The sequence below is a fragment of the Protomyctophum parallelum genome (genome assembly GCF_964188405.1).
Source record: "Protomyctophum parallelum genome assembly, chromosome: 6".
In the NCBI taxonomy this organism is placed as follows: domain Eukaryota; kingdom Metazoa; phylum Chordata; class Actinopteri; order Myctophiformes; family Myctophidae; genus Protomyctophum; species Protomyctophum parallelum.
Genome location: NC_139701.1, coordinates 35282395 through 35296044, shown reverse-complemented (window position 1 = coordinate 35296044; position 13650 = coordinate 35282395). Strand labels below are relative to the sequence as shown.

General features: G+C 39.7%; 1 protein-coding gene across 2 annotated transcripts in view; it reads left to right on the top strand.

Annotated features, from left to right (window-relative positions):
• sin3b (SIN3 transcription regulator family member B) overlaps nucleotides 1-6593 on the top strand; it is a 29010-nt gene extending 22417 nt beyond the window's left edge. For both annotated transcript variants that reach the window (XM_083767725.1, XM_083767724.1), the window contains 2 exons: nucleotides 2124-2322; nucleotides 5196-6593. In XM_083767725.1, the coding sequence (XP_083623851.1) occupies nucleotides 2124-2322; nucleotides 5196-5432 (436 nt within the window). In that variant the 3' untranslated portion in view covers nucleotides 5433-6593. The remainder of the gene's footprint in view (nucleotides 1-2123; nucleotides 2323-5195) is intronic.
• The last annotated feature ends 7057 nt before the right edge of the window (nucleotides 6594-13650 follow it).

Sequence of the window (13650 nt, the reverse complement as noted above, 5' to 3'; positions counted from 1 at the left end):
GGCGGGTTGGCTGTCGCGGTTTTTGGCGCAAAGTAACCACAGTATACCGCTAATCAACTTACAACTACATACTCTATATAGTATATGTATACGTATGTCTTAATCTTACGTCATCATTTAGAGCTAGTCATACGTATACTATATACATAATCAGTAAAATAAAATAGCAAATTGTACCTGATCTGCTGTGACCAGAGTACGTGGTGTGTATATGTATGACTAGCTCTCAATGATGACGTAAGAAATATGGTCATTTATGTAATCTGGTCCCAGCAAACCAGGCACAAATCTGCTCTTTTATTTGCATACGCATCAAATGGCGGGTTGGCTGGCACAGTTTTTGGCGCAAAGTAACCACAGTATACCGCTAATCAACTTACAACTACATACTCTATATAGTATATGTATATGTATACGTATGTCTTACGTCATCATTTAAACAATTAAATACAAATCCAACTACAGATTACGGAAGTATTTTAGATCATGTATATTTTAACAAATGTGAAAGTATTATTACAGAAATTGAATTTAGAGACACATATTACTCTGATCATGATTTAGTATTAATATCACTATAGTCTAAGATGAAATACATTTAAAACAATTGACGATTTACAATAAATAATAAAATAATTATACTGTATAATATATTTTAATTCAGTTTATATACCTTTTTTTTCATCACATATCAATGATTTATTTTTCTTTGAAAAACTAAAAAGTTATCTAGAATATATCTACATCGATAAAACTGTATTTCTTATATAGATAGAAACTTGAACCATACTTAATAATACTAGGTGTTTACATGCATAAAGTAGATAGGTAGCAAATAGTTACACCTAATAATTAGACATTTCAAACGTTCCTTCACAGAGATACTGAGATTCCACAGTTTACAGAATAATTATACTGTATAACATATTTTAATTCAGTTTATATACCTTTTTTTTCATCACATATCAATGATTTATTTTTCTTTGAAAAACTAAAAAGGGATCCAGAATATATCTACATCGATAAAAGTGTATTTCTTATATAGATAGAAACTTGAACCATACTTAATAATACTAGGTGTTTACATGCATAAAGTAGATAGGTAGCAAATAGTTACACCTAATAATTAGACATTTCAAACGTTCCTTCACAGAGATACTGAGATTTGACAGTTTACAGCAGTCGAAAGCACTTGCACGCTCTGCTTGCGCACTAGTTGGCCATTTATGGCCTACTAGTGTGCAACAAGCAAGTATGCACTCGACAGAGTGCAGTTCTAGTTAATTCTAGATTGGAAGTGGAGGCTCAGCTGTACAACTCTCATCCGATTATTTCAGCATGATCCACTGAGTTTAGTTTATGCCTGACAGAGAGTGGGCCAGTTGCTGATAGGAATATTTTGGCAATGCTGAGCCGCAAAAGAATCTGTTCTGTGACTGTCCACAGAATTTTGTGACTTGACGTAAACGACACAGACACCGCATACAGCACACACACACACACACACGGCTAGCTTATTATTTAGCACTTGTTTGCTGCTTGGCTTCAGCGTTGCCTGTCATGGTGCACGTTCATTTTCTTCTCACTCCGCTCGACCAGAGAAGGGCGAGGTGGGCGGGGGAGAGCACGTCAACTGGCACAGACGGACGGATTAGCGTTATTTGATGATGTGCGTGTCCATTCAATATGCATAGATACAGTATACAATTCATTGTTCTGTCATTCTCTCTAAAATGTCACACCCGTGTGAAGTGAGGGGCGCTCTTATCATCGTACACAAGACGCGCAAACACGGGAAGCGAATGCAGCTCGTAAATTGCAATAACATTTTTTTTGTTTTTGTTTTTACTAGTTTTACTAGTTCAAGTTTTTACTGTGTATTTTTTGTGTGTGATACAGCTGTGCCCTCTGGTGGCGGGCGGGTAGTGTCACAGCGTGACACACAGACAGTTCTGCCTGAGTTACATAGTAATGGCTCATTGCTTCGCAATCATGACGTAAAATACACTAAATGCTGGATATAGGAGGGGCTAGTGCCACTCAAATACAAAACATATTTTCTTTTCCACAAGTACATAAGCAGTTTGTTTGGATCAACAGTCTCAATCGTTGCTTTCATTCAGGAATCTACGGCGTTTCCGTCGCTGGCAGGTCCGGCAAGTTGAGGCCATGCGCTGCAGGAGAGAGTGGCACCGTCAGCTGGGCGTAGAGAGTGCCGGCAGCCTGGACTGTCGCTTCAAGCTCAACACCCACAAGATGGTGTTTGTCATGAACTCTGAGGACTACATGTACCGCAGAGGAGCCCTGGTGAAGGCCAGAAAGGTACTGGGTGGGAATTAAACTTTATTAATTTTTATTTTCAAAATAAAATCAACCCTTGCCCCAATGAAAATTATTGAACTCTTGTTCAAAAGTTGCTTTTTCATTTTACCTTTAATATGATACCAAATATAAGGTAGAGGAGTAAAATCGTTCACAGCCCAAACAAGGCGACGCACATGCGTAGTGATGGAGGTTGGTGCTTTTGCCATCACTCGACAGAACTTGTAAGGCTGTCTAACGCTGGCATAAGCCCATTGCACACATGAAAATGTAAATATTAAAAAAGTTATATTTTAATTATGCACATGCAAGTCCAATGCTATACAGATTTATTGCCATTTTCCATATTCTATCTTAAAATGTCCTTTATTAATGCTGTTTAATGGCTGAATATCCACCACCAAATGGAGTCACCAAGTTCAAGCAGCAGCAACAATGAGCTTTTGTTCAGCTTTGAATGAAACTGGTATTCAAACGTAAACGGAAAACCTTCATAGACTAGACTCTCTCCTTCAGTAGTTTGGACTGTGTTGCATAAAGTATTTATGTACAGCAATGATGACCATTATCCAATTGAATTCAAAGCGTGCAATTAGCCCTTTGCTAAGTCCCTCCCCAACCCGTCCTTGTCCAATAGGCACGTTAGCAGTTAAAAAATCATTACCATCACATCTTGATGACATCATCATTTTCATACAGTTCTAGGAAGCACAGAATGGGGGGGACTTTTTTATTTTTATTAACAGCTCAAAGGTATATTAATGACATAGTACAATGTTGAAAATGAGTGGTGAGGGAGGGCGCATCTTTATTATAGGCTATTATTTATTACTGTGTTCGGCTTGAAGCTGAATGTCCCTTAAATAGAAAGTCAGGAAATTACTTTAATATTTAGGCTACAATCTAGTCTTACCAGGCTAGGCTTCTTATAGTTTAATAGTTAATTAAATTTAGAGGAGCCGATGGTCTCATTGGTTACAAAAAACTGTCCCTGGACAGCCTCTGCACAGCATAAAGGACTTAAAGACTCACTTTACTGTCAAAATAGTGCCACCTACTGCTTATTTCATGAACTTATTTCATTTCTCCCATGAGGCGCAATTTATCAGTGGATGGAAACGGCGTACAATACGCTTTTCTTTTTTCGACTTAATGAACACAGGCTTAATGGAAACGTACCTACTGACAGCTATGAGGTGACAAAAGATTGTCCTGCATAGCAACAGTTTCTAAACTATTTGGATAGGCATTGGACAATTGCCTTTTGGGGTGGGGTTTAGCGAAGGGCTAATTGTGTATATACTTCTGTAAAAAGAAATGGCATTAATTCACACGAGTCTCCTGACCAAGGGACGGCAGCGGCAAATTAAAACTACTAGTCCTTACCCGTTCGAAGGTGATTTGCAGACCCCCAAGTGGTCCACGAAGCATGCAAAGCACTGTCTTTGCCTCTCTGTCTCTCTCTCTCTCACACACACACGCACGCGCACACACACACACACACACACACACACACACACACACACACACACACACCAGATCCTTGAGCGAGAGAGAGGGAAGCTCATTCTCAAGAGATCAGTAATCATAACACGATTAGCATCAATAGCCGACATTTGTCCCGTCGGCGTGACAATGCACGTCACACGTGCATCCTGTCGTTGCACACACCCGTGTCCTGACTCCTGCTCCATTTGTAAACAACACGCTGCTAGTGCTAACGTTGAGGCTGAGCTATACGTTGAGTTGCTAATACTCCTGTGGGGCCGCGTGTTGCAATGAAATGTACCCTTTTCTGCTGAAGCTGAGCGTACGCTTAATTGTCGAGAGATGTGGTTTTGGAGGTGTCGTGTCCATGACAAATACTATAAACAGGATGTAATCGTGACAACGGCGCAAATGCGCAGTGATGTTAGCCCATAGAGTTTCCAAAAAACACTAATAAACAGTATACAATTGATAAAGTGAAAAAGGGCTTCGATAAGACCTCCATGTGTGGAAATTCAGAGCCATTGGTCCAGCCAGTGAGTAACGGCGACATTGCCTCAGACAGACAAACTTCAAGTTGTCTGTGGATTGTCTGACATTGCTGTTGTTAGGCTAAGGATTCTGTTGTGGATGCAGTTGGAGATGCAGAGCACAATGAGTGAAAGAGGAGGGGCTAGGGAGGTAGAGATGGATAGAGAGCCTATTCCTGCGCAATGAACTCTAATCAATGTAGAGTGACAGGAAACATGGAGAGTAGCGAAGTGACATGCATGCAGCAAATGGTCTGGCTGGCCAGAAATCGAACCAGTAAATGTAATGTTCCACAAATAATTAACAGACGACAACCTTTCAGTTTGTGTGTAAGCGATAATATATATTGGTGTGCATATATATATATATATGTGCAATATTTTCAGATGGAAATAATGTGCTTGTTGTGCAAAGGGCTTCATCTATTTAAAGTAGGATTTAGAGGAGCCGTTCCCATCTGTGGTCTTTTGGAATGTATATTACTTTTAGTTGTTCATGATGAATTGGCTGTCTGTGTATGGAGAATTCTCAATCCCTGGCTATGCTTAGCTAGCCAAATTGGCAAACTATTGTCCGGTATTTTATCTTTCTGTATATTTGGCTAATGGATTAGAATCTCATATACCTCCTGCAAACAAAGTCTGATCCATCCATGTTTGTCTGTTTCAACAACATTGTCACGTTTTGTATTGGTTCCCATTTTATTTGTTTTGCATGTATTATGTTATACGTATACATCACTGTTGTTTCCCTCTCCTGTAATGACGGGGTTCTTTAAAAAAATAGAAAAAGAAGTTGGTCACAAAAAAAAAAGAATCTCATATACCTTCTTCTGTCTCTCCCTCTTATCACAGTCACAACACAGAGTGGCCGCAAACCAGCACGATCGCTTTGACAAGTGGCACCAGGGATGGTTGGCCAATCACGTGACCGCGTCAGCCGAGCGCTCGGTCCAGGATTGGCTAATGGGCGAAGAGGAAGAGGACATGATCCCCTGCAAGACCACCTGTTTGTCCACTGAGGTCAAAGGCCAAACGGTTAACAGATACCAAGTTCATTACAGTAGTAGCAAACCACCTGTCTCACCTTAGAGAACGGAGAGAGATGGACATACACACATGGATAAATGCATGGACAATACATTCTTACACTAAATAATATACAGTCTAAGGCTGCAGTCCCAATTCTCTACCCACCTCCACAACGCAGTCACTCATTCACCCCCGTCGTTGTCTGCACATGGCCAGGCCACTGTGTGGCCTGTCGGTGAATGAGTGCACAGTAAGAAGGAGAACTGTGGGGATGGAAGGGGGCTAAGAAAGACGCTGTGCCTGAACTCTAGTGAACCTGGCCCTAATTGATATATTGGGGCTGTGATGGGTTTGATGTGGCACCCAGGAGCTATTCATCAATCCTCAGCACTACACCATCACCCTTGCTTCTCTGGTGGCAATCAGCACTGCAAGCTGATCAGACTGATGGACAGACACACAGTTGGTCAGTTGGGAGATTATGAAATCATGTTTGTTTGAGAAATGTGAATGTCTCTTTTCTTTTTTTTTAAAGCCCATTGTAGTTTTTAGCTTCAAAAGCCAGAGAGCCTTTTGCCTGTTGGTTGGTTTGTGTGTTTATACAGAGAGGTGTGTGTGTGTGTGTGTGTGTGTGTGTGTGTGTGTGTGTGTGTGTGTGTGTGTGTGTGTGTGTGTGTGTGTGTGTGTGTGTGTGTGTGTGTGTGTGTGTGTGTGTGTGTGTGTGTGTGTGTGTGTGTGTGTGTGTGTGTGCGCTCTCTTCATTTTGTCTTTTTGTATGCACCGTACAGACTCTACAACTGTAGTAATTACATTACAGTATGTGCATATATACAATGGTGATTATGTATTTTATATATGCATTTACGTGAGTATGTTGAATGATGCATCTGAAGATCATGGTTCTTTACAGTGTTTGCTGTCAGCCAATTCTTGATGTTTTCATATTGTTTGTCATTTGTTTTCTTCATTCTTCATCCTAGCTAATCTAAAACTAGCACCAGGGTGATGCAAAGTCCTCACAATTAAGATTGGTTTAATATTCTAAAGCATCACCTAAAGCATCTGGAATCATGTTCATGATTTCACCAAATCTTTACGTTGGATTGTTGTCTTTTTTGCATACTGACATTGAAAATAAAAGCAAAATATCAGTGTTTAAAAAAAAAAAAAAGAATGTATAACATTTATCCTGTATCAGTTATCATGAAATAAACAACATAGTTGTGACCTTCTTAAATCCTGACCCTTGTTTTTCCCCCCCTTTTCACAGTTTCAGTTATTTTTGTTATAGAACAGTGTGTCTATATTCCACTCATGTTATATATTGATTTTAGTAATATCCAGGTCTAGATGAGTATGGGGTGGAAAAAATATATAATGTATTCATTCACATTTTTATATACAAATAGTTTTTGGGTGCTAACATAGGCAACTGCTTAGAACTAGTAGGGTGTGGTTGGGGGTATTGGAACTTTCATATGAACTGCTTTAGAAAGTTTAGATGCTCCGGGTCTGAAATGGCATGCATAAAAGCTTAGTCACTACTATATAGTGCATGGGGAAACTGGAAAGTTAGTCCATCCTACATTCTGGCTATTTGTAGTATTCAAGCTCCTCACTCTATGACGGTGGTTTTCAACCCTTTTCATATCAAGGACCATTGTTTATCCTGCATTTGAGCAGGACCAACTTTTGACGAGATTTAGTCTCTCAGAGTCAGAACCCAAACTTAGAATATGTTGTTGTTGGATAGAATTTTGTCCACAATTCCATGCTGTATGGATGTTGCTTCTATTAGGAGAGAGAACATGAAATGTTGATCAAAATAACAATTCTTCTACATTCTCTAATTGTAGAATGAACTGATGCAGATGTTTAACAATAATTTAACTCCTGAGTTAATGATCTATAACTTATTGATCTTTAGGTAGTCTTATAGACTATAAGGGTCCATTTGGTTATACAAACTCCATTTATAGCTGGGGACCACCTAGGCTGGAACCCCTTCAAGGACCACAGTGAAAACCATAGTTATATAAATTAATTTAATTTATACATTGCTTATCCACTGTTTAATTTAATTAAACAGTGGACAACAATGCAATGTGATAAGCAATGGCCGACTCCGAGGAACAACAGACTCCTCCATAATTATAACTCCCAATATTTGTGCTGCCATGGGGATGTGGGGGGGGGGGGGGATATATGTGAATAATAGCTTTGAAATTACTATGTTGTAAAGAAGAATCAATAAACGTATGTTTAAAAAATAAATTTAAAAGTGATGAGACATTTTAGCCACATCAGGTGATTTGTGTAGTAGCCTACCTGTACTTTGCCACTAGATGGGGTACTTTCCTAACTGAAACCGAATCGAAAGCTGTTGTAATTAGGTTTTTCATCGTTTTTTATCATCTAAAATCATGAAAGATATATTATAGTCACAATATAGTCATTTTTCATGATCTTTTTAAACAATGAAAACAAAAGATAATCATGATTCAGTATTTTCATTTTTTTTAATCATGAAAACCATGTATAAAGTACCTCGGCTGGGAGGCGAACCCCGGACTTCATATCAACAAGGCGCATAGCCTACCAGTGGACTAAAGAGCCAGACCTGATGAATAACCAAACCTAAAGCCACCAAGTAGGCTACAGACAAAGAAATGTGTCACGTTTTAAGCTATTTTAATATAAATGTTTATTTACATTTTACTTCTTTACTAAAGACATTTAGTTATAATTATTAATTCCATCACTTAATTGTATCAAATAAATCCACTAAAGACTAGGCCTAGTTGGTCCACCGTCCATCTGTTAAATCCATTAAAGATATAGCTGTGAGGGACGTCCATACGCCATTACTACGCTGTCCAAGAGAGAGACGGCGTATCAACGTCGTATGCACGGCGTGCCGGCGTAGTTCATTTTTCAGTTCACTTTCAACTGTCTGAAAACACAAAAATAGTCAAAAACAGTCCGACGGCGTGAGCGGACGTTGATACGCCGTTGATACGCCGTCCAGAGAGAGGTCGGCGTATCAACGTCGTATGGATGGCGTGTCGGCGTAGTTCATTTTCAACTGGACAACGTTGGCGCTGTTCCCTTTCAACAATTTTTGCTATGATTGATTTTTCATTGATTATTTTATTTTCGTGTTCTGCACACAAAGTGCCCAACCCCCATCGGTTTATAAGACACATTTACATTTCATTATATTCATTCATAAGACATTGAATTATAGTGAGCTGAGTCAGCTGAGACTGCTTGAGTGAGTGTTTGACACATTGACACTTTTTATTATTCAGCTTACTGTGGAGACACATGCTGGAACTTTTTACTTTGAAATGTTTTGTAGTTTTTGTCCACAATTCCATGCTGTATGGATGTTGCTTCTATTAGGAGAGAGAACAGGAAATGTTGATCAAAATAACAATTCTTCTACATTCTCTAATTGTAGAATGAACTGATGCAGATGTTTAACAATAATTTAACTCCTGAGTTAATGATCTATAACTTATTGATCTTTAGGTAGTCTTATAGACTATAAGGGTCCATTTGGTAATATACAAACTCCATTTATAGCTGGGGACCACCTAGGCTGGAACCCCTTCAAGGACCACAGTGAAAACCATAGTTATATAAATTAATTTAATTTATACATTGCTTATCGCATTACATTGTTGTCCACTGTTTAATTTAATTAAACAGTGGACAACAATGCAATGTGATAAGCAATGGCCGACTCCGAGGAACAACAGACTCCTCCATAATTATAACTCCCAATATTTGTGCTGCCATGGGGATGTGGGGGGGGGGGGGGATATATGTGAATAATAGCTTTGAAATTACTATGTTGTAAAGAAGAATCAATAAACGTATGTTTAAAAAATAAATTTAAAAGTGATGAGACATTTTAGCCACATCAGGTGATTTGTGTAGTAGCCTACCTGTAGGGGAGACGGGGGTAATGTGAGACACTGGGTAATGTGAGACACCCCCTGTATCACATGACCACAAGACATTTGTGTCATGTGACCATTATATGTTGAAGCCCCTCCCATTTCCTACCTGCCATGGAGGAGAGGACCTTATTGTGCTGTGGTAAGCATGTTTTTTTCACAAAAATATGTTTTTTGCATGTAAAAGTTAATTTTCTTGTCGTCAACATAATCAGCTGTTGTGTCAAAGCAAATTAATTCAGGTAGAAAAACTTAAATCATACACGTTGATGAACTACCATCATATACATCCATGAGATTGCTGCTAGCTGAAGATTAACCTGTATTGCTAAAAGAGGTCCTGTTTACCAAAATGTGGGTGTGGGGTAAAGTGAGACAAATGCTCTGGGGTAAAGCGAGACACTGTCTCACATTACCCCACCATGAGGCACAAGTTAAGTTCAGTTTTAAACATATTTTAATCTAATATTACATTGCATATGTTTTATTTTCTATGTCATAAACATTGTAGAAAATGCCAAGATACACCAGAAAGACAACCTGTGGTGGAACCGCCCTTGTAGAGATGGAGAAGGCAGCCGCTGAGAGCAAGGCAGAAAAGAAGATAATTCACCAGAAATATATGCACAATTGCACAAATTATCAGAAGAATCCTGGGAAACACGAAAGCATGGGAGAGACCCACATTTGCTATAAAGGAAAACGATGTGGCACATGTTCTGAAATGTGATGTGGCGAAGAAGCTGCCACAACCTAAACAGCGTGGAGGAACCACACAGAGAGAGCAAATCCTCACCTTTAGAAACCAGTGACTTCCAGGAAAGTCTGGATGGCAACCGAGGAAGGTCAGTGACGCTGGAGAGACAGCTGACCTCCAGGAAAGACTGGCGGGGTAACAGGGGCCAGCAACCCCTGTCGCAGCACTCGCAAGAGGGCACCAAGCAAGCTACAGAACGTACAAATAAGCAATACCCCCAGAGTCTCCCGAGAGGAGGGGAGGAAGGGAGACTCGATAGGACAGATTCAACGACAACAACAATGCCAGTGACACCGACTCAGAGAAGGCTTCTTTGACTCAAATACACCAGAGTAAGGCTAAGTGTGGACACTGGACAAGGATGGACACATGCACATTGCACAGACGAACAGTCTGGTGAGATGTAGGAGAACCCTAGGCATGAGGCAAACCATAGTCCTAGAGACCTCAGTGCCTGTAGTCCCCCAAGAACACACAAGGCCGAGGGAGCCTCCTGTTGGTTCAGGCATGACAGAAAGGACAGTGGGCGGATCTTCGGGGGGTTCCCTGGGCGAGCTGGTCGCTGGGGTGTGGTCAGCACTGGTTTGCTGCACCTGGCCAGCAGGTCACTGCGTTCCCTGTTGGCCGGGTGTGGCCAATGCTATAGCTGGTTTCACCTCAGTGATGGCTGTGCCCGGGGCGCCCCTCCACAGATTTGTCTATAGCTGGGTGCATGGAGGAGAGGGGCAGTGACTTGGCCAAATCACTGCTGACCCGCCAACTGGAGAGTGTAGTTGTTGAGGGTTGAAACACTCTAAGACGTTTGGAGACCACCTGATAACCTCTCTTCCAGGCCAAGGCTTCATCCATTAGAAATGGATTATAATCACATCGTTGATGTATTTACAAACTGTAACCTTGGCTGGAATGTAGAGTAGACCTAGTTGTAGCTGTAGCTGTTCTAGCTGGTTCTGATGGTGCTGAGCCCCTACTAGCCTGCTCTAAGGGTCAAGTCACGTGTTCCGAACCCAATTGCTGTCTACTATGCTAAAGTGACACAGATACATTCCCGGTCTTAATGGGTTAAATGGGGGGAAACTTCGACCGAGAGAAACGTTTATCTCTTTTAGCAAGTGTTGCTTTTTGTAGAGATGTGAATTGTGTGCGTGTGTGTTGTGTTCTAATCATTTGAATGTTAATTAAAACATTTTGAATTACAGAATGTTGTCTTTGATTCTGTTCAGACTTACTTTCAAGTGTTTAGAAAGAAAATGTGGTTAATGACCAATTCCCATGATTCTGTTACTAGTCTGACATTAGTTTTGGAATGTGTGGTTGTCAAGCTAGCTGTCAGTGTTCTAACTGTTAAAACAAGTGTTTTTATGGTAGTTTTAAAGTGAAAAGAATAAGTGGTTCACTTTACCCCATTGATTTTGATGGTCTGTCTCACTTTACCCCAGCCCTGGGGTAAAGTGAGACACCTGACCACTTTTTTTAAAACAATCATTATGTTCACTGCCCTTTGTCTTGGATTCATTCTAATCATTTCCATTTTTAGGAAACATCCCAAATGAATGGGAAATATGTAAATGTGACTGATATATCATTTTAGCTCGCCTACAGGGGAGCAAATGTAAAAAGTGTCTCACATTACCCCCGTCTCCCCTACTTTGCCACTAGATGGGGTACTTTCCTAACTGAAACCGAATCGAAAGCTGTTGTAATTAGGTTTTTCATCGTTTTTTATCATCTAAAATCATGAAAGATATATTATAGTCACAATATAGTCATTTTTCATGATCTTTTTAAACAATGAAAACAAAAGATAATCATGATTCAGTATTTTCATTTTTTTTAATCATGAAAACCATGTATAAAGTACCTCGGCTGGGAGGCGAACCCCGGACTTCATATCAACAAGGCGCATAGCCTACCAGTGGACTAAAGAGCCAGACCTGATGAATAACCAAACCTAAAGCCACCAAGTAGGCTACAGACAAAGAAATGTGTCACGTTTTAAGCTATTTTAATATAAATGTTTATTTACATTTTACTTCTTTACTAAAGACATTTAGTTATAATTATTAATTCCATCACTTAATTGTATCAAATAAATCCACTAAAGACTAGGCCTAGTTGGTCCACCGTCCATCTGTTAAATCCATTAAAGATATAGCTGTGAGGGACGTCCATACGCCATTACTACGCTGTCCAAGAGAGAGACGGCGTATCAACGTCGTATGCACGGCGTGCCGGCGTAGTTCATTTTTCAGTTCACTTTCAACTGTCTGAAAACACAAAAATAGTCAAAAACAGTCCGACGGCGTGAGCGGACGTTGATACGCCGTTGATACGCCGTCCAGAGAGAGGTCGGCGTATCAACGTCGTATGGATGGCGTGTCGGCGTAGTTCATTTTCAACTGGACAACGTTGGCGCTGTTCCCTTTCAACAATTTTTGCTATGATTGATTTTTCATTGATTATTTTATTTTCGTGTTCTGCACACAAAGTGCCCAACCCCCATCGGTTTATAAGACACATTTACATTTCATTATATTCATTCATAAGACATTGAATTATAGTGAGCTGAGTCAGCTGAGACTGCTTGAGTGAGTGTTTGACACATTGACACTTTTTATTATTCAGCTTACTGTGGAGACACATGCTGGAACTTTTTACTTTGAAATGTTTTGTAGTTTTTGTCCACAATTCCATGCTGTATGGATGTTGCTTCTATTAGGAGAGAGAACAGGAAATGTTGATCAAAATAACAATTCTTCTACATTCTCTAATTGTAGAATGAACTGATGCAGATGTTTAACAATAATTTAACTCCTGAGTTAATGATCTATAACTTATTGATCTTTAGGTAGTCTTATAGACTATAAGGGTCCATTTGGTAATATACAAACTCCATTTATAGCTGGGGACCACCTAGGCTGGAACCCCTTCAAGGACCACAGTGAAAACCATAGTTATATAAATTAATTTAATTTATACATTGCTTATCGCATTACATTGTTGTCCACTGTTTAATTTAATTAAACAGTGGACAACAATGCAATGTGATAAGCAATGGCCGACTCCGAGGAACAACAGACTCCTCCATAATTATAACTCCCAATATTTGTGCTGCCATGGGGATGTGGGGGGGGGGGGGGATATATGTGAATAATAGCTTTGAAATTACTATGTTGTAAAGAAGAATCAATAAACGTATGTTTAAAAAATAAATTTAAAAGTGATGAGACATTTTAGCCACATCAGGTGATTTGTGTAGTAGCCTACCTGTACTTTGCCACTAGATGGGGTACTTTCCTAACTGAAACCGAATCGAAAGCTGTTGTAATTAGGTTTTTCATCGTTTTTTATCATCTAAAATCATGAAAGATATATTATAGTCACAATATAGTCATTTTTCATGATCTTTTTAAACAATGAAAACAAAAGATAATCATGATTCAGTATTTTCATTTTTTTTAATCATGAAAACCATGTATAAAGTACCTCGGCTGGGAGGCGAACCCCGGACTTCATATCAACAAGGCGCATAGCCTACCAGTGGACTAAAGAGCCA